Source organism: Salmo trutta, chromosome 32, assembly GCF_901001165.1.
Source record: "Salmo trutta chromosome 32, fSalTru1.1, whole genome shotgun sequence".
Taxonomy (NCBI): domain Eukaryota; kingdom Metazoa; phylum Chordata; class Actinopteri; order Salmoniformes; family Salmonidae; genus Salmo; species Salmo trutta.
Genome location: NC_042988.1, coordinates 27,811,384 through 27,829,429, shown reverse-complemented (window position 1 = coordinate 27,829,429; position 18,046 = coordinate 27,811,384). Strand labels below are relative to the sequence as shown.

Here is an 18,046-nt window from a genome sequence, read left to right as displayed (position 1 = left end):
ATATTCATGAAGTACCAACACATATTTTCAAACTGGTTCTATTACCGAAATATGGTTCCTTTCCCCCCACTTGTTTGATGTTCCCAGACTCTCTATGTTTAACAAAGGCTATTCAAGAGTCCTTCAGTAGAGTCAGAGAGAGAGGGAAGGGAGAAAGGTATTTATGGGGGGTCATAAACCTTACCCACAGGCCAACGTCATGACAAAACACTAGGGGGTAGGGGTGGGGGAATGTAGTGGGGTAGGAGAGTAGAGAGAAAATGTGATGCTGACTCTCAAACACACACTTCCTCCCCCCCTCTCAGGAGGAACAAGGTGGTGAACCACTTCAGCATCATGCTCCAGAGGCGCCTGCGGGAGCAGGAGAGAGGGCCGGACGATGACGACGAGGAGGGCGAGAAGGGGGGGAAGAAGAAAAAGAAGAAGGGAGGAAGAGGAGGGGACCTGCGCATCCATGACCTGGAGGATGACCTGGAGCTGAGCAGTGATGAGAGTGACAGCAGCGGAGGAGAAGGTAAGGAGAGAAGGACGAAGGTAAGGAGAGAGGAGAGCTAAGAAGTGACAAGAGCAACAGTGGCGTGTGAGAAGATTTGGGCTTTTTTTCAATTCATCTTTCCTCGATTCGTTGCATCCTCTCATCTCCTTCTCAAAACGCGTTGGAGACTAAGTTCTTTGGGGAGGGAATTTGGACCTTCTCCTCCAATACAGTTGAGAAGGAGGCGAGGAGATGAGACGTGAGGAGTCACAGAAAGATCAACTGAGATGGAGCCAAGGACGGAGTAGAGAAAAGTGACAGGAGCTTCTGTGGAGAGAAGGATGGAGGGAGGGAGGAGAGCCCAGTAAGGATGAGAATGAAAGCAGAGTAGAAAGAGAGGCATGGGAGTCATTCAACCTCAAAAAGTACAAGAAAGAGGATTTGGACACCCACCAATCAGATTGTTCTGAAACGGTTTCTGCAGTTAGAAACAGATTAGATTAGCATTTCTTGAACATTCTTTTTCTGAAAGACAATTAGAACTCAAATTGAAAGCTAGTTGATTGTACCCAAATTGGCCATTTCAATTGCTAGGATTCATATAATATTCAATAGATATAGTTCCCAACATCCGATATGGACCAAACTTCTTCTTAACAATGATTAAGACGTGAGGAAACCAAACAAATGGTGAAAAGCCACCACAGACCCCTTAGTTGTCTGGACTTCACAGATACACAATGAACACAGATGCAATGTATTTATTTTTTTAAACAAATGTTTTACATTGTAATTTGGGTAAACAACATGTAGACTACAGCAAAGTGTTTCTGATATATTGCGATATGATATCAATATTAAACATAAAAAATGCAACTGATATCAACGTGGATTATCCATGTCGGTGCTCATCACTAGTATACAGTGTGTATGAACCACCATGGTCTTGAAGCTCGCATCTGCTACAAGACCATGGTGCTTGCCTACGGAGCTGTGAGGGGAACGGCACCTCCGTACCTTCAGGCTCTGATCAGGCCCTACACCCAAACAAGGGCACTGCGTTCATCCACCTCTGGCCTGCTCGCCACCCTACCTCTGCGGAAGCACAGTTCCCGCTCAGCCCAGTCAAAACTGTTCGCTTCTCTGGCACCCCAATGGTGGAACAAGCTCCCTCACGACGCCAGGACAGCGGAGTCAATCACCACCTTCCGGAGACACCTGAAACCCCACCTCTTTAAGGAATACCTGGGATAGGATAAAGTAATCCTTCTAACCCCCCCCCCCCCTTAAAAAATTTAGATGCACTATTGTAAAGTGGTTGTTCCACTGGATATCATAAGGTGAATGCACCAATTTGTAAGTCGCTCTGGATAAGAGCGTCTGCTAAATGACTTAAATGTAAATGTAAAATGTCTGTTAGCAGAAGACGCATCTCAATGTCTAACAAATAATGGACAGTACATTTTACATGTTCAACTGTTGAATTGTTAGAAGGTGCATCTCTCTTTACGTTCCCTCTCTTCTTCTTTTCCTCTCAGATGGAGACAGCAAGCCCAAGAAGAAAGAGGGGGATGTGAAGGGGAAGAAGAAAAAGAAGAAGAGGGGGAGTGACAGCGAGGCTAATGAGGACAGTGATGATGGAGACTTTGAGGGCCTGGAGGTCGACTACATGTCAGATGAGAGCAGGTGAGACACACAATACAGACTCACAGATACCCACACACAGACTCACAGACGCAGACTCACAGATATCCACACACAGACTCACAGATACCCACACACAGACTCACAGACGCAGACTCACAGATATCCACACACAGACTCACAGCTATCCACCCACACACAGACTCACAGCTATCCACCCACACACAGACTCACAGATATCCACCCACACACAGACTCACAGATATCCACCCACACACAGACTCACAGATATCCACCCACACACAGACTCACAGATATCCACCCACACACAGACTCACAGATATCCACCCACACACAGACTCACAGATATCCACCCACACAGACTCACAGATATCCACCCACACAGACTCACAGATATCCACCCACACACAGACTCACAGATATCCACCCACACACAGACTCACAGATATCCACCCACACACAGACTCACAGATATCCACCCACACACAGACTCACAGATACCCACCCACCCACCCACACACAGACTCACAGATACCCACCCACCCACCCACACACAGACTCACAGATACCCACCCACCCACCCACACACAGACTCACAGATACCCACACACAGACTCACAGATACCCACCCACACACAGATATACACACACACACACACACACATACAGTGCATTCGGAAAGTATTCAGACCCCTTGACTTTTTCCACATTTTGTTACGTTACAGCCTTATTCTAAAATGGATTAATTAAGTTAAAAAAAATCCTCATCAGTCTACAGACAATACCCCATAATGACAAAGCGGAAAGTTTTTTAGAAATGTTTTGCTAAATTATTAAATATAAAAAACTGAAATACTTAGTATTCAGACCCTTTTGCTATGAAACTCAAAATTGAGCTCAGGTGCATCCTGTTTCCATTGATCATTTTATTTAACCAGTCAAGTCAGTTAAGAACAAATTCTTATTTACAATGATTACTCCTGCCAAACCCGGACGACGCTGGGCCAATTGTGCGCCGCCCTATGGGACTCCCAATCACGGCCGGTTGTGATACAGCCTGGAACCGAACCAGGGTCTGTAGTAATGCCTCTAGCACAGAGATGCAGTGCCTTAGACCGCTGCGCCACTCAGGAGCCTCTCAAGCTCTGTCAGGTTGGATGGGGAGCGTCGCTTCACAGCTGTTTTCAGGTCTCCAGAGATGTTCATCCTTGAGATGTTTCTACAACTTGATTGGAGTCCACCTATGGTAAATTCAATTGATTGGACATGATTTGGAAAGGCACACACCTGTCTATATAAGGTCCCACAGTTGACGGAGCATGTCAGAGCAAAAACCAAGCCATGAGATTGAAGGAATTGTACGTAGAGCTTCGAGACAGGATTGTGTCGAGGCACAAATCTGGGTAAGGGTACCAAAAAATGTCTGAGGCATTGAATGTTCCCAGTGACCTGCATCATTCTTAAATGGAAGAAGTTTGGAACCACCAAGACTTCCTGAATGACAACCATCTCTGCAGCACTCCACCAATCAGGCCTTTATGGTAGAGTAGCCAGGCGGAAGCCACTCCTCAGTAAAAGGCACATGACAGGCCGCTTGGAGTTTGCCAAAAGGCACCTAAAGACTCTCAGACCATGAGAAACAAGATTGTCTGGTCTGATGAAACCAAGATTAAACTCTTTGGCCTGAATGCCAAGCGTCACATCTGGAGGAAACCTGGCATCATCCCTACAGTGAAGCATGGTGGTGGCAGCATCATGCGGTGGGGATGTTTTTCAGCGGCAGGGACTGTGAGACTAGTCAGAATTGAGGGAAAGATGACCTGAGCACAGAGATCCTTGATGAAAACCTGCTCCAGAGCGGTCAGGACCTCAGACTGGTGCAACGGTTCAATTTCCAACTGGACAACGACCCTAAGCACACAGCCAAGACAACGCAGGAGTGGCTTCAGGACAAGTCTCTGAATGTCCTTGAGTGGCCCAGCCAGAGCCCGGACTTGAACCCCATCGATCATCTCTGGAGAGATCTGAAAATAGCTTTGAAGCGACGCTCCCCATCTAACCTGACAGAGCTAGAGAGGATCTGCAGAGAAGAATTGGAAACTCCCCAAATACAGGTGTTGTAGCATCATACCCAAGAAGACTTGAGGCTGTAATCGCTGCCAAAGGTGCTTCAACAATGTACTGAGTAAAGGATCTGAATACATATGTAAATGTGATATTTCAGTTATTTTATGAAATTTCTAAAAAACTGTTTTTGCTTTGTCATTATGGGGTATTGTGTAGATTAATGAGGGGGGGAAACTATTTAATCACCCCTTTTGATCCATTTTAGAATAAGACTGTAACGTAACAAAATGTGGGGAAAGTCAAGGGGTCTGAATACTTTCTGAATGCACTGTACACCAGAACTTCTATTGACAACTGTAGGGTCACACACCAGAGACACTTGTAGAGCCATACACACAAACACTTCCTGCAACCTCTCATTTATTTTCTCACATCTGTTTCTCTCTTTCATCCCTTCCTCGCTCTCTCGCTCCTTACTCCCTTGATCCTGCAGTTCAGAGGAAGAGGCCGGCGAAGAGAAGGCCAAGTCCAATAAAGAGGCCGTTCCCAAAGGTCAGAGGGCACCCCCATGGCAACAATACGTGTTCAAGTGTGTGAATTCTAAGAACTTTAACTCTGTTCACAGGAATCGACGAGGCATCGGAGAGTGAGGAAGAGAGCGAGGAGGAGAAACAGAACGAGGAAGAGGGGAAAGAGGAGGAGGAGGAAGAGGAAGGGAAGAAGACCCCAGTCCAGACGAAGAAGAAGAGAGGTAGCAGTTTTTCTTCTTCTTTAGAATCTTTACTGATCGGGTATCACAGGGAAGTGGCAAGACTTGAACCCACGGAAATATACTGTTTTTGTTGAAGGGGGCTATGATGTGATAATGTTGTGTGTGTTTCAGACAGCAGCGGTGAGTCGGACACCTCGGAGGACAGCGACATCGATGGAGAGGCAGCCTCCGCTCTCTTCATGGTGGTGTGTGTGTGTGTGTGTGTGAGAGTGTTACTTTGTGTGTGGTCCCTTTTGTAGTGCCACTGTTCAATGTCAACCCCACTTTCTCTCTTTCTCGCAGAGATGGAGTCTTGATATCGGGTTCTTGATCTGGGTTACGGTGCCCAAGATCTGGGGCTTTTCTAAAAGTCTTGAACAAGACTGGTAGTTGATGAACCTGATACCATATTTTGTAGTTTCTATGTGGCACAAAAGGGGTGACAATTTCCAGGGTATCTTGCTTCCCTAGTGTGGCAGCAGTGTGGGCACAAAAACAGGCCTCTGTCTTGGTTTTCCACATTTCAACTGGTCTTGGTGTGGTAATGGTCTGCTAACACTGGCTCTTTCTTGGTCTGGATTTGAGAGGTTGAGAGTGGCTCTCGTGGACTTTGCTCTTGACGGTCCCCATTTCCTCACTACCCCCCCCCCCCCCCCCCCCCCCCCCCCAGAAGAAGCGTACTCCTCCTAAGCGCGGTGGTGGGCGTGGCTCTGGAGGCAGCTCCAGGACTGGCAGTCGTCCTGGAACACCGTCCATAGACTCCGCCTCCACCTCCAACACACTCCGAGCCGCCGCTAGCAAACTGGAGCAAGGTACACTCACACACACATTTTCACAGATGAGAAATAGATATTTATATTTGTAATGTTTTCATTTATATTTACATATTCACAGAATTTGAAAGTCTTATTTTGTTTGTGCTACCTTAAGGCTATGTGTGACCTCAGCACTGCATGCTAAAACTGTCTCCATCACCTTGCTCCCTCCCTCCCCTCACAGGTAAGAGACAGGTGGTGGGTGGTAGCTCTGAGTCTCCAGCTGCCAAGAGGCTGAAGATGGAGTCCAGCAGTACGGCTGTCACCACCCAGAGTCCTGCCCCCTCAGGGAAGAGCACGCCACAGCCCCCCTCAGGCAAATCAACCCCCAGTTCCAGGTATATTCCTCCTCTTCAATCTCTCCTGTTTGTTCACTTTTCTCACCCTTACCCTCTCTCTAGCTCACACAGACACTCGTTCTTTCTCTCTCTCTCCTCTTTTCTCTGTCCTCTCCCACACGCACTGTCTGTCTTCTTATTCTCTCCCCTCTCTATCACCCACTTTCTCTCCCCACCACACACCCTCCCCCTGGTTTTTTGTCCCACTCTCCATCCTCCCTCTCCACAGTGACGTTCAGCTGACGGAGGAGGCGGTGCGCCGCTACCTGATCCGGAAGCCCATGACCACCAAGGACCTGCTGAAGAAGTTCCAGACCAAGAGGACTGGCCTGAGCAGCGAGCAGACGGTCAACGTCCTGGCCCAGATCCTCAAACGCCTCAACCCCGAGAGGAAGAACGTCAACGACAAGATGCACTTCTACCTCACCGAGTAAACCGGGCTCGTGTTCATTAGGGCATGCGTTTTAAAATGGAAAATGAGTTCCTCTTTCAGTCCCTTTGGTGCCTAATGAACACGACCCAGGGAGGGAGGAGGAGAGGATGAGATGCTTCTCATTGATTGAGCAGCGGAAGGAGGAGAAGGATAGAACAGGGTCCTTGGAAGAGGAAGGCTAGAAGAGGAAGAGAGTGGAATAAGGTAGAAAGAAAAGCGTTACGCAGCTGTGATTTGAGATGCGGTGTAAACTAGCTTCAATATCTGTCTCTAGAAATGGTTTGAAGTCAACTGTACCTGTGGCAGTCCTTTCAGGTCAAACAACTTACAAGATATAGGTTTATCAATGAATTAGGCAGATGTGAAGGTATCAATGAAAACATTCTGTGTAGATCTTGCCTGCCGACTCACCTCCCACCACAAACAACTGGATTCAGCAAGACAAGTGTGGGTTATTTTGTACGAATTGCCGTATCTTCCCAGGCCTCTGTTTCTCATTTTAGAATTGTCTTTTTTGTTTATTTTCATTTGTAATAAAAACCCTGCTGTTGCCGTGGCTGGTCTCCTTGTCATGTTTCTGGTTGGTTTGCATAATTAGAAGCAGAACACTGGACAACGATGTCATACATCTAGCCTTCCCTGTAGCTCAGTTGGTAGAGCATGGTGTTTGCAACACCAGGGTTGTGGGTTCGATTCCCACGGGGGGCCAGCACAGAAAAAAAAAAAATGTATGAAATGTATGCATTCACTACTGTAAGTCGCTCTGGATAAGAGCGTCTGCTAAATGATGTAAATGTTAAGGCTTTTCAATAACATTCTTTGAGGTTCTGCCAGAAGTCTACAGTGCTAGCCAATCTACTTTGCAGCAACTGTTGTGTATGTACTTACTTGGATAAGAGTAGTGTGTACTTCAATGACAGTCTACTGTTGGCCTGTACTTCTTCATGCCATGGAGAAGTGGTTGTGTAGTAGAGAAACCATGTTCAGCAGAAGTCATTCATCATTATTCAGCATGACACGACAGGCTTATTAATGTTACACCTGCTTCTTCCTCTCCTGAGGAAAATGACTTTAAGATGTGCCAAGTAGAGTAAAATATACTGATGACACATCTGACCATTTATTAATGGAGCGATTACTGGCAGATCCCAAATGATCTTGGCTTCCTCAGTGTTATCATCAAACGTTGACATTTGAAACTGTCGTGTGACCCCTAAAAACCTGCTTCTTCCTGTCCTGTTTCTACAATTTATAGATTTAATTTTTTACAGTGAGGTGGAGCAACAGAGATGTCCTAATTCTCAAGATTCTTCAAGAAGTTGACTTTATATTACAGTGTCTGATGGCTCTACATAGGTTGGCCTATTCTAGTTTATGTTCATCCCAGATAAATCACATGGGGTGTCTATCTTCTTGTAATACAAACCCCTATTAGGATCTGCAGTGACGACCGAGGCCAGTGAATGATGAGAAACAGTTGGCTCCAAAGTTTAGATCCAGGCTACTTTACTTTAGGCTTATACTTGTTTTGTAGTGAGAAAACATGTCATACAGCATCACTCTCAACGACTGACACATTCTTAAATCAAGAAAAAGTCTGTTCATATTTTTGTCAATATTCAATCAGAAATAGATCATACACTTCAACTAGATATTTTAGATATTAAAATTAAAATAATGTGACGTATTTGAGTGTAAACACATGAGCCTGCAGTATTGCTCATAGTAACTGGTAGTCATACTGTAGGTGATCAGGTGGCTGGACCAGTTCAGCCACCATCAGGGAAGGACACGTAATGGTGGACATAATCAGGGATTGACCTTAAGGGTTGCCCTATTGCCTGGAGCAATTGAACTGAGCAGTCGGGCAAGTTGAACCTGCTCTGAGGTTTCCCCAGGTGATTTTCCTGGTTCCTCCCCATTGTTTAAGTGAAAGACGGACAATATATGGCATCCAGACAAGTTGAACTTGCTCTTGCTCTGTGGTTGCCCCATTAGGCAGGGGATTTTTTTAAACTGAATTTCAGTAGCCTAACATAGGGGCTACACTTACATTGTTTTGGTCCTGCTACACAGGAAGTATAACTTTTGGTCAGGGCGAGCAGAGCGCCAGACAATACTATATCCTATTGCTCTCGGTTGTGAGCTGTGCGTCTAAATCTAACTCTCCCAGAGCCGGTATGCTTACAACCAGGTTGCAGAAGGGTCTCATGTGCTGCAAAAGTTACGTATCCAAACAGATTTTTCTGCTTCCTAGCATGCTAGCAGATACCCATAGACTTCCAGTCATTGTGCTAACACTAGTTAGCATTGGCTCACAAAACTACCTCTAAGTTCCTTCATACTGGACATAGAGACATAAAAATGGTATCCAGGAGTTCAACAGACTCTGGGGAAGTAGATAATGGGCCTCATTGCCAAAATCACAAAGTATCCCTTTAAGTGACCATTTTGCTTGTAAACAATTACTTTAACATTTTCTGTCAAGTGACAGTAATCATCAGGCAACCAACAAAAAAATACTGCTGTCTGATGGGCAAGAGCCTTTCTAACCTTAATGTCAATCCCTGACATCAATGGTGCAAATAGAGGAGAAAGGATCCAAAATGGTTTCCAGACAGTTCTGGGGAGAACAGCAAGGTGGGGTATTGTGAGTGCAGAAATTGTGAGTGCTGTGTGCCTTTACTTCATGCCCACTGATCTGACAGAACTTAACTGGCCATATGGTGAAACCTATCCAGAACTTTCACTTATCAGTTGACATGAAGGCAAGGACACAAGACTAGGAAGGCACAGTTGTAGTAACGGGACATAGCCCTCGTCTTTTTCATTAAACAATATTCATGCCTCGATCTTCATTGGTCTTCATGTTCGGGCTATGTCGTAGTTGTTCACGAACCAATCACAGGTCTTCTTGATACCTGTAGGGGAGGAGAGACACAGTCAGTCATCTATGGATACTGTGCATTTTGGAAGAGTGGTTTAATCGCTGTGAATGTTCCTTTCATCACAATCATAAAATGACCAATAACCAGATTGGTATCAAATATCATGCTGTAATGCGTCTGTGTTATTTACAAGGCAACTAATTCCAACTACAATATTGAGTTGTTTTCTGGACAGAAAATACAACCCTCAATATTTGGATCTCTGACCTTCAGAGAGCGGCGTGAAGGTGAAGTCAGGGAGGTAGCGTCGCAGCTTGGCGTTGCTGGCCGTCTTCTTCATCTGACCGTCTGACTTGCTGGTGTCGAACTGATGTCATAGGTCAAGGGCCACAAAAGGCAAAGCTCAGGGAGATGACATAATTACAGTGCAATGGATATGAGTGGTAGCCAGTCCGAGTGGGCTTTTAATGTACTACATCTGTACGTCTTTCAGTCCAACAGGTGTAATGAACCTCTAGATGTGGTTGCTGGTGTTGTACTAAGGATTCTACTAGATTGGTTCTAGACACTGATCTAAGATCAAATTTGAATAATGGTTAAGGTAAGGAATTGGGGAAGATACACTGATCCTAGATCTGTGCCTAGGGGCAACTCCTATCAGGTGTACACAGCCTGTGGAAGGATACAACAATTTGACCTTTAAAGTCCAGGGCATCTGCAATCATCTCTACGGCGTCCTTGATGGGGAGCTCCTCCTCCTCCCCCACTGTGAGAGACAAGTGACAAAGGAGCTTGGTCCAGTTACATACGGTACACACACGCACATTGACTGATCACCCACACACACCATGTTGGACTCACCAGAGAGAATGATGGGGTCAATCTCATCATACTCCCGCAGCACCCAGAGGAACAGACGTGCTACATCCTGAGAAAACACACACACAGATTTAATGTATACACACACATATCTGACACACACACAGAGAGAGAGAGAGAGAGAGATTAATTCACTAAACATACCAGAGAGTAGATGAATTGTCTCCTGGGTGTTCCGGAGCCCCACACCTGTAGCGGGGCTCCCTCCTCTGTTAGAAGGAGAGTAGAAAGGAGTAAGTGTGTGTGTGTGTGTGTCTCTCTGTCTGTCTGTCTGTCTGTCTGTCTGTCTGTCAAATCAGTCACATGCACATGGTTAGCAGATGTTAATGCAAGTGTAGCGAAATGCTTGTGCTTCTTGTTCTGACAGTGCAGTAATATCTAGCAAGTTAACAAATTCACAACAACCACCTTATGCACACAAATGTAAAGGGATGAATAAGAATATGTACATATAAATATATGGATGAGCGATGGCCGTGCGGCATAGGCAAGATGCAGTAGATGGTATAGAATACAGTATATACATATGAGATGAGTAATGTAGGATATGTAAACATTATTAAAGTGGCGTCATTTAAAGTGACTAGTGATACCTTTATTAAGTACATTTATTAAAGTGGCCAGAGATTTGAGTCTGTATGTTGGCAGCAGCCTCTCTATGTTAGTGATGGCTGTTTAACAGTCTGATGGCCTTGAGATGGAAGCTGTTTTTCAGTCTCTCGGTTCCAGCTTTGATGCACCTGTACTGACCTCACCTTCTGGATGATAGCGGGGTGAACAGGCAGTGGCTTGGGTGGTTGATGTCCTTGATGATCTTTTTGGTCTTCCTGTGACATCCGCTGCTGTAGGTGTCCTCTCTGTGTTTGTGTTTGTGTGTGTGTATGTGTGTGTGTGTGTTACTTACTTTTAGCAGCATATGTCTTATGCATGAGTGCCGAGAGCACGTGACCATTTTCAAAGTTGAAGTTGTCATAGGGACCATACACGTTAGTCGGGATTACGGCGGTGTAGCGACGCCCATGCTGCGCAAAGTATCCCCTGTTGTCAATCAAGTCCACACACACACACAATCATGTTGTTGTTAGAACATTAATGACCCACTCCAGCTATTTTATTAAACAATATTCTAAGTATACATACAGTAAAAGGTACAAACCCTTAACGGTAGAATTTTTGGGGGGGGGCAAAATAGTGGGTTTTTTGTTGACACAATGGTGAAATTCAAGGAGTTGGCAATTCAAGGGGTTGGTCTGATGGATGCATACCGATGTCATCGGCCTTCCCTCTTGCTTCCCAGAACAATAGCAGAGCAATAGAGGTTCCTTGGAAGTTGTGGGAACATATGTTTTTGGTTTCCCTATTGGTTCTGGGAACAAGTTTCCTAAGTTTCCTGACTGGTGAAACTGACTTTATTTACATTCTGAGAACATTCTTTTTTTGGTTGCAGGGACGTTCTGAGAACATTTTACAATGATTCGCTGAAAGTTTTCCTGGGAGGTTTTATTAATGTTCTGATAATGAAATTATAGGTTATTTGAAGGTAATTGAATAACGTTCTGAGAACATGTTTCAATAAGACTTTTAATAACACTGCTAGCTTAGGTTAACTGTTTTGAACACCAAGCACAGATGGGACACATGGAAATGAAATTGCTTAGGCATTAATCATGCAAACACATCCCTTTTTTATTGTCACACGGAGCCTATAAGATTTGAACCTACGATCTTATGTTTGCTATCCATGGAATCAGTCCACTGCACCACCAGGTTGGAGCTAGCATGGCATGTTTTGGAACTTATACAAAGCTGTGTATTTTAGTCTATTCAAACAGACCCCATTTCAATGGAAACAAGCACTCATAAAGATCAGGTGTGGCCAGTTAGTGGGTGAGGCCACTTCCTGAACTCACTTAACAAGATAGAGGATAGAGAGAGTTTTGTTGACGCTGAGAACGGAATGTATATGTTAATAAATAACATTTTTAGAACGCACTTGTGGTTTTAATGGAATGTTTTCTTAATGTTCTGAGAATATTACTAAATAGAACCATGAGGAAACGTTACGCTGAAGTACTGAAATTCCCACATAATAACGTTGTTTCTTAATGTTCTCTGAACAAATTGAGAACATCACTTTAAATAGAACCACGAGGAAACCTGTAGGAAATGTTATGCTAAAGTACTAAAATTCCCACATAAGAAACATATGGTTCTCAGAACATTATGTGCTAGCTGGGCTGTGCCATGTAATGAGGGACCTGCACCAGCTACTGAAATGCATCTTTTGTTAAGTTCATCAGGTGATAAATGAGGTGCCAGGGAGGCTGGAGTGGGTCTTTCAAATGTGTGCTAATGTACCTGCACAGGTAACAGTTTAGTCACCAGCTCACCTGTTCTGAATATCAATCATTCTTTTGGCATGGGAGTAGCCAAAGTTCGAGTTGTGTGGAGGCCCATTGTGGATCTGTGGGAAGGGGAAGAAAGCATGAGTGATCATACACCAGCTTTTATTAAACATCACAGTTTGGAGGGCAAGAGGTTCCCAAACATAGAGTAGTTCTACTGTCACTGGGCACATACTAGGTTGAGTCCCAAATGGCACTTTATACTGTTGAACTCCTACTTTTGACCAAGGTCATTAGGGCTCTGGTTAAAAATAATGCACTACATAGGGAATTGGGTGCCATTTGATGCCACCATAGTATTTTAGTATTAAGGTTAAACACAACATGCTCTCATTGATATGGTCTTACTGGTTGTTATTAAACTAACCATGCTCTCATCGATAGGGTATGTGGTCTTGTCAGGAAAGATGCAGCTTGACAGACAGGACACCACCTTGGTGACGCCCCTTTCGTGAGACGTCTGCAGCACATTGTCATTGATGCGAAGGTTGTCCCTCTGTTAAGGCAAAACACCGTTGTCTCAATTCAAGTAAAACCTGTATTGCGACTTTACACAATAACTTGTTTTTACACAAATTCAAAGAATGCATTTGGAGACAGTGATAAGAAGCTCCCCTGTAAACACTCCTCACCCCTATAAACACTCCTCACTCCTCAGCCCGTGATGAGCACGCACATCAGCTCAGCCTTTGTCTGCGAATCCATCTCTCACTCAAACAATGCAAACTTTTATTTTTCAGTTGTGATAATCACAAAATGTTATTACGCTGTAGTCCGTCATTGTAAATATGTATTTGTTCTTAACTGACTTGCCTAGTTAAACAAAGAATTAAATAAAAAATGTAATAATAAATTGATGGATTAATACCCTTTTGGAATTAAGATTAATACATTTGCCAACAAAGTCACTGTGTAAACTTCGTTTTGATAAATTCAATTGAATTTCAGTCTAGTTGCCCGGCCAGGCGAACATGGACATTTCTATTTAGGTCATTCAGCAGAAGATCTTTTCCAGAGCTGCTTCCAGTCGGTGCATTCAACCGGTAGCTAGATAAGACAAACCATTTCACGGACTGGCCTTTAGGCAGTTCAGGCAAAATGTCAGATGGGCTGGTTCCATCTTCAGCCCATCAGCCTGTGTAAACTGGGGGTTTTGTACACAAAGATCATTATTTGGTTAACAATTGGAGCCGCCAGGCAAAAAAATGGGCCAGTGAGTTAGAAATGCCCGTTCCGAATTTCTGGTCCCATCCCTGATTGAACAAATGTACTTTAGGACAGAAACGTATAGCCTAGGTATTGAAACAAACTGGGTAGTTAGGTAAGCTCACCAGAAAGTGTAGGTTCTCCTTCATGTGAAGATAGAGTCCTCCCACCTTGGCAGCCAGGTGGATGACATGGGTGGGCCGATACTTCTCAAACACTGCTATTGTCTGTTGTAGATCTCTGGCAGAACAACTCATCATCATCATCATCACCATCCCATTTAATGGGAAACACATCAATCTCATTATGGAGTACAAGTATGCATGCACGAATGTAAGTAGCTAAACATTTAATGTGGTTCCAACAGGAACTATATAGAAACTCTATCTATATACTGTATCTATCTATCTATCCATCAATCTATATATCTATATAAAATAATATCAAATAATAGAATAGCAAAGAATAGAATATAATTATTTTTCCATGAGTGAACTTATTTGGGGGATTTATTTAATCTATTTCGTTCCTGTTGGAACCACAAAACCAGCCCCAGATGTAAAGGGTCATAACAGGATTTCATACAGTGCAACATGACATACATTTTCTATAGAAATATGTTATGTAGAACATACATGCTGGTGTTTCTCGGGCATGGAGAATATGGGATTATGGCATCTCTTGTATATAGGCTAGGCCATTTTTATCTGCAACGACCAAGCCTCAGACCAGCTCTGCTGAGAATATGAAGTTCATGTGACATAACTTACACGAGGTTGGCCTCTTTGGAGGACAGGAAGGTCCACTGCTCGCCCTCGAGACAGCCGCCTTCTTGTTTCACCACGTGCTCGATGGCCTTCCCGACCAATCCGGATCCGCCCGTGACGAGCACGCGCATCGGCTCAGCCTTAGTCTGCGAATCCATCTCTCACTCTGATCAAATAATGCTAACTTTAATTTTTCGGTTGTGATATTCACATACAGTTATTACGCTGAAGCCCTAAACAAAGTAGGCTGATTTGAATGACAGTGTGATCATGGCCCTATTTATAGCCTACTTTACAACGTAATAATTATGATTTTTTTTTACATTTAGGCTAATAAGGAATTAATCAAATATATGCTATACAACATCAAACGCAAGTTGAAAGGCATTAACACACTTTTCGTTTCATTTACAATTTCGTTGTAGCCTATTTGTTTAATCATGGAGGCTACTTTATTGTATTTATTTCCTATCTACATTTATTGACTTTTGTCTTTTGAAATAAATTAAATTTGTCATATTAAATATTAAGCTCAAGAGTCCAAAACGGGAGTGAATTGCATTATGATCATGTTAATTTTAGCAAAAGGACAAATAGCTTACGCCAATACCAACAGCCACAGTATTTAATTTTAAAATTAACAATATGTGTTTAATCGAAATAACGGTTGGTCTCATTAGGCCTATATTACACAATAGTATATTACAACATCAGATGATCATATAGGCTACAACACTGACATTATTTTAGCAACACAATCAAGAGTAGGCTAAAAGTTTGTCGAAAGAAAATGTCTATGTTGAAGTCAAACGCACCCATTCATTCAACCAAAAGGCCTGTACATATAGGACAAACATTTATAAAGGCAAAACATATTAATCCGTATAGTTTACGTGAGCTATCTTGAATTATAATCAGTCACATTTTTAACTCGGCAAGACCCTCGTGTTATTTTGCATGTATCTTATCAACACAAAGTTAAATGTATGAATTCAAACCTGTAAAATGATTCGTTAGAATTTTCCTTCTAGAATAAAGTCGGTATTAGATCCTATTTCTGATCACTCGAGTACAGGAATGAGGCGTAGGCTCTGTCTTGTCTTGCACGCTAACCAATCAACAGGAAAGCCGCAGGCGCAAGGTGGAGTCGCTCTTATAGGCTACCTGTGAGCAACACTCTTAGAGAAAAAGGGTTCTACTGAGAGTAGTAGCCTTACAGGTGACTATCATTGTCCATTTGGAAGACCCATTTGCGATCAAGCTTTAACTTCCTGACTGATGTCTTGAGATGTTGCTAAAATATATCCACCTTTATTTTCCTGCCTCATGATGCCATCTATTTGTGAAGTGCACCAGTCCCTCTTGCAGCAAGGCACCCCCACAACAGTATGCTGCCACCCCCGTGCTTCACGGTTGGGATGGTGTTATAGATACTTTTGTACCTGTACTTTTGTACCTTCCTCCAGCATCTTCACAAGGTCATTTGCTGTTGTTCTGGGATTGATTTGCACTTTTCGCACCAAAGTACATTCCTCTCTAGGAGACAGAACGCGTCTCCTTCCTGAGCAGTATGATGGCTGCATGGTCCCACGGTGTTTATACTTGTGCACTATTGTTTGTACAGATGAATGTGGTACCTTCAGGGGTATGAACCAGACTTGTGGAGGTCGACAATTTTTTTATGAGGTCTTGGCTGATTTCTTTTGATTTTCCAATGATGTCACGCAAAGAAGCACTGAGTTTGAAGGTAGGCCTTGAAATACATCCACAGTTACACCTCCAATTGACTCAAATGATGTCAATTAGCCAATCAGGAGCTTCTAAAGCCATGACATCATTTTCTGGAAGTTTTCCAAGCTGTTTAAAGGCACAGTCAATTTAGTGTATGTAAACTTCTGACCCACTGGAATTGTGATACGGTGAATTATAAGTGAAATAATCTGTCTGCAAACAATTGTTGGAAAAATTACTTGTGCCATGCACAAAGTAGATGTCCTAACCGACTTGCCAAAACTATAGTTTGTTAACGAGACATTTGTGGAGAGGTTGAAAAACGAGTTTTAATGACTCCAACCTAAGTGTATGTAAACTTCCGACTTCCACTGTAGGTTTGCTGAAAAAAAAAATGTTTTCCCCACTATAAATTTAATATAACTTCAGTTTTTTTTTTATTTCACCTTTATTTAACCAGGTAGGCTAGTTGAGAACAAGTTCTAATTTACAACTGCGACCTGGCCAAGATAAAGCAAAGCATTGCGACACAAACAACAACACAAAGTTATACATGGAATAAACAAACATACAGTCAATAACACAATATAAAAAGTCTATATACAGTGTGTGCAAATGAGGTAAGATAAGGGAGGTAAGGCAATAAATAGGCCATAGTAGAGAAGAAATTACAATTTGGCAGATTAACACTGGAGTGATAGATGAGCAGATGATGATGTGCAAGTAGAGATACTGGTATGCAAAAGAGCAGAAAATTAAATAAAAACAATATGGGGATGAGGTAGGTAGATTGGGTGGGCTATTTACAGATGGACTATGTACAGCTGCAGTGATCAGTTAGCTGCTCAGATAGCTGATGTTTAAAGTTAGTGAGGGAAATATAAGTCTCCAGCTTCAGAGATTTTTGCAAATCGTTCCAGTCTGGCAGCAGAGAACTGGAAGGAAAGGCGGCCAAAGGAGGTGTTGGCTTTGGGGATGACCAGTGAGATATACCTGCTGGAGTGCCAGCATCGGTTTGTGGTGGTAAATAGTGTTGTCTACAGCTGAGGTATTCTAACTCAGGCGAGCAGAACCTCGAGACTTCCTTAATATTAGAGATTGGCACCAGGCTTTGGTGCCAGAGAAGAGAAACACAACCCTCCCTTCATTTTACCCTACGCTGCCGTTCTGTCCTGCCAATGCATAGAAAAACCAGCTGGATTTACATTTTCCATGTGCGTGTTTAGTCACTACTCTGAGGAACATAGGATATTACAGTTCTTCAGATCATGTTGCTACGATAGTCTTGAACAGAGCTTGTCCAGTTTATTCTCAGAGATTTCACGGTCGCCAATAGAACGGATGGTAGATGCGGTTTATCCACTTGCCGACGAATTCTCATCGGGTATCCCACATGCCGGCCTGTATAACATCGCCTGTTCCTTTTTCGAGTGTTTGGGATTTGAGCCTGGTTCGGGATGAGCAGTAGGTCCTTCGCCACCGACTCATTGAAGTAAAATTCAAAATTGAGTGTTCGCTGTTCTGAGGTCCAGAAGCTATTTTCGGTCATAGGAAACAGTGGCGGAAACATTATGAAGAAAACAGATCAGCCCCCCAAAAAACACAAAATAGCACAATTGTTCAGGA

The 18,046-nt window shown here is 43.4% G+C and overlaps 2 protein-coding genes across 2 annotated transcripts; one reads left to right on the top strand and one right to left on the bottom strand.

The window, feature by feature from the left end:
- The first annotated feature begins 284 nt into the window (after positions 1–284).
- On the top strand, positions 285–7,100 carry LOC115171619 (general transcription factor IIF subunit 1-like). Its single transcript, XM_029728596.1, has 8 exons — positions 285–514; positions 2,014–2,161; positions 4,701–4,759; positions 4,833–4,958; positions 5,091–5,161; positions 5,629–5,770; positions 5,958–6,111; positions 6,341–7,100. The coding sequence occupies exons 1-8, from the start codon at positions 337–339 to the stop codon at positions 6,543–6,545; spliced, it is 1,083 nt and encodes a 360-aa protein (XP_029584456.1). The 5' UTR covers positions 285–336; the 3' UTR covers positions 6,546–7,100.
- Positions 7,101–8,033: 933 nt separating this feature from the next.
- On the bottom strand, positions 8,034–15,821 carry LOC115171621 (GDP-L-fucose synthase). The gene is made up of 11 exons (XM_029728597.1): positions 15,688–15,821; positions 14,693–14,855; positions 14,048–14,162; positions 13,084–13,212; positions 12,702–12,775; positions 11,216–11,349; positions 10,456–10,520; positions 10,294–10,360; positions 10,119–10,198; positions 9,700–9,799; positions 8,034–9,465 (listed from the first exon to the last, which is right to left on the bottom strand). The coding sequence occupies exons 2-11, from the start codon at positions 14,845–14,847 to the stop codon at positions 9,410–9,412; spliced, it is 975 nt and encodes a 324-aa protein (XP_029584457.1). The 5' UTR covers positions 14,848–14,855; positions 15,688–15,821; the 3' UTR covers positions 8,034–9,409.
- Between the last annotated feature and the right edge of the window lie 2,225 nt (positions 15,822–18,046).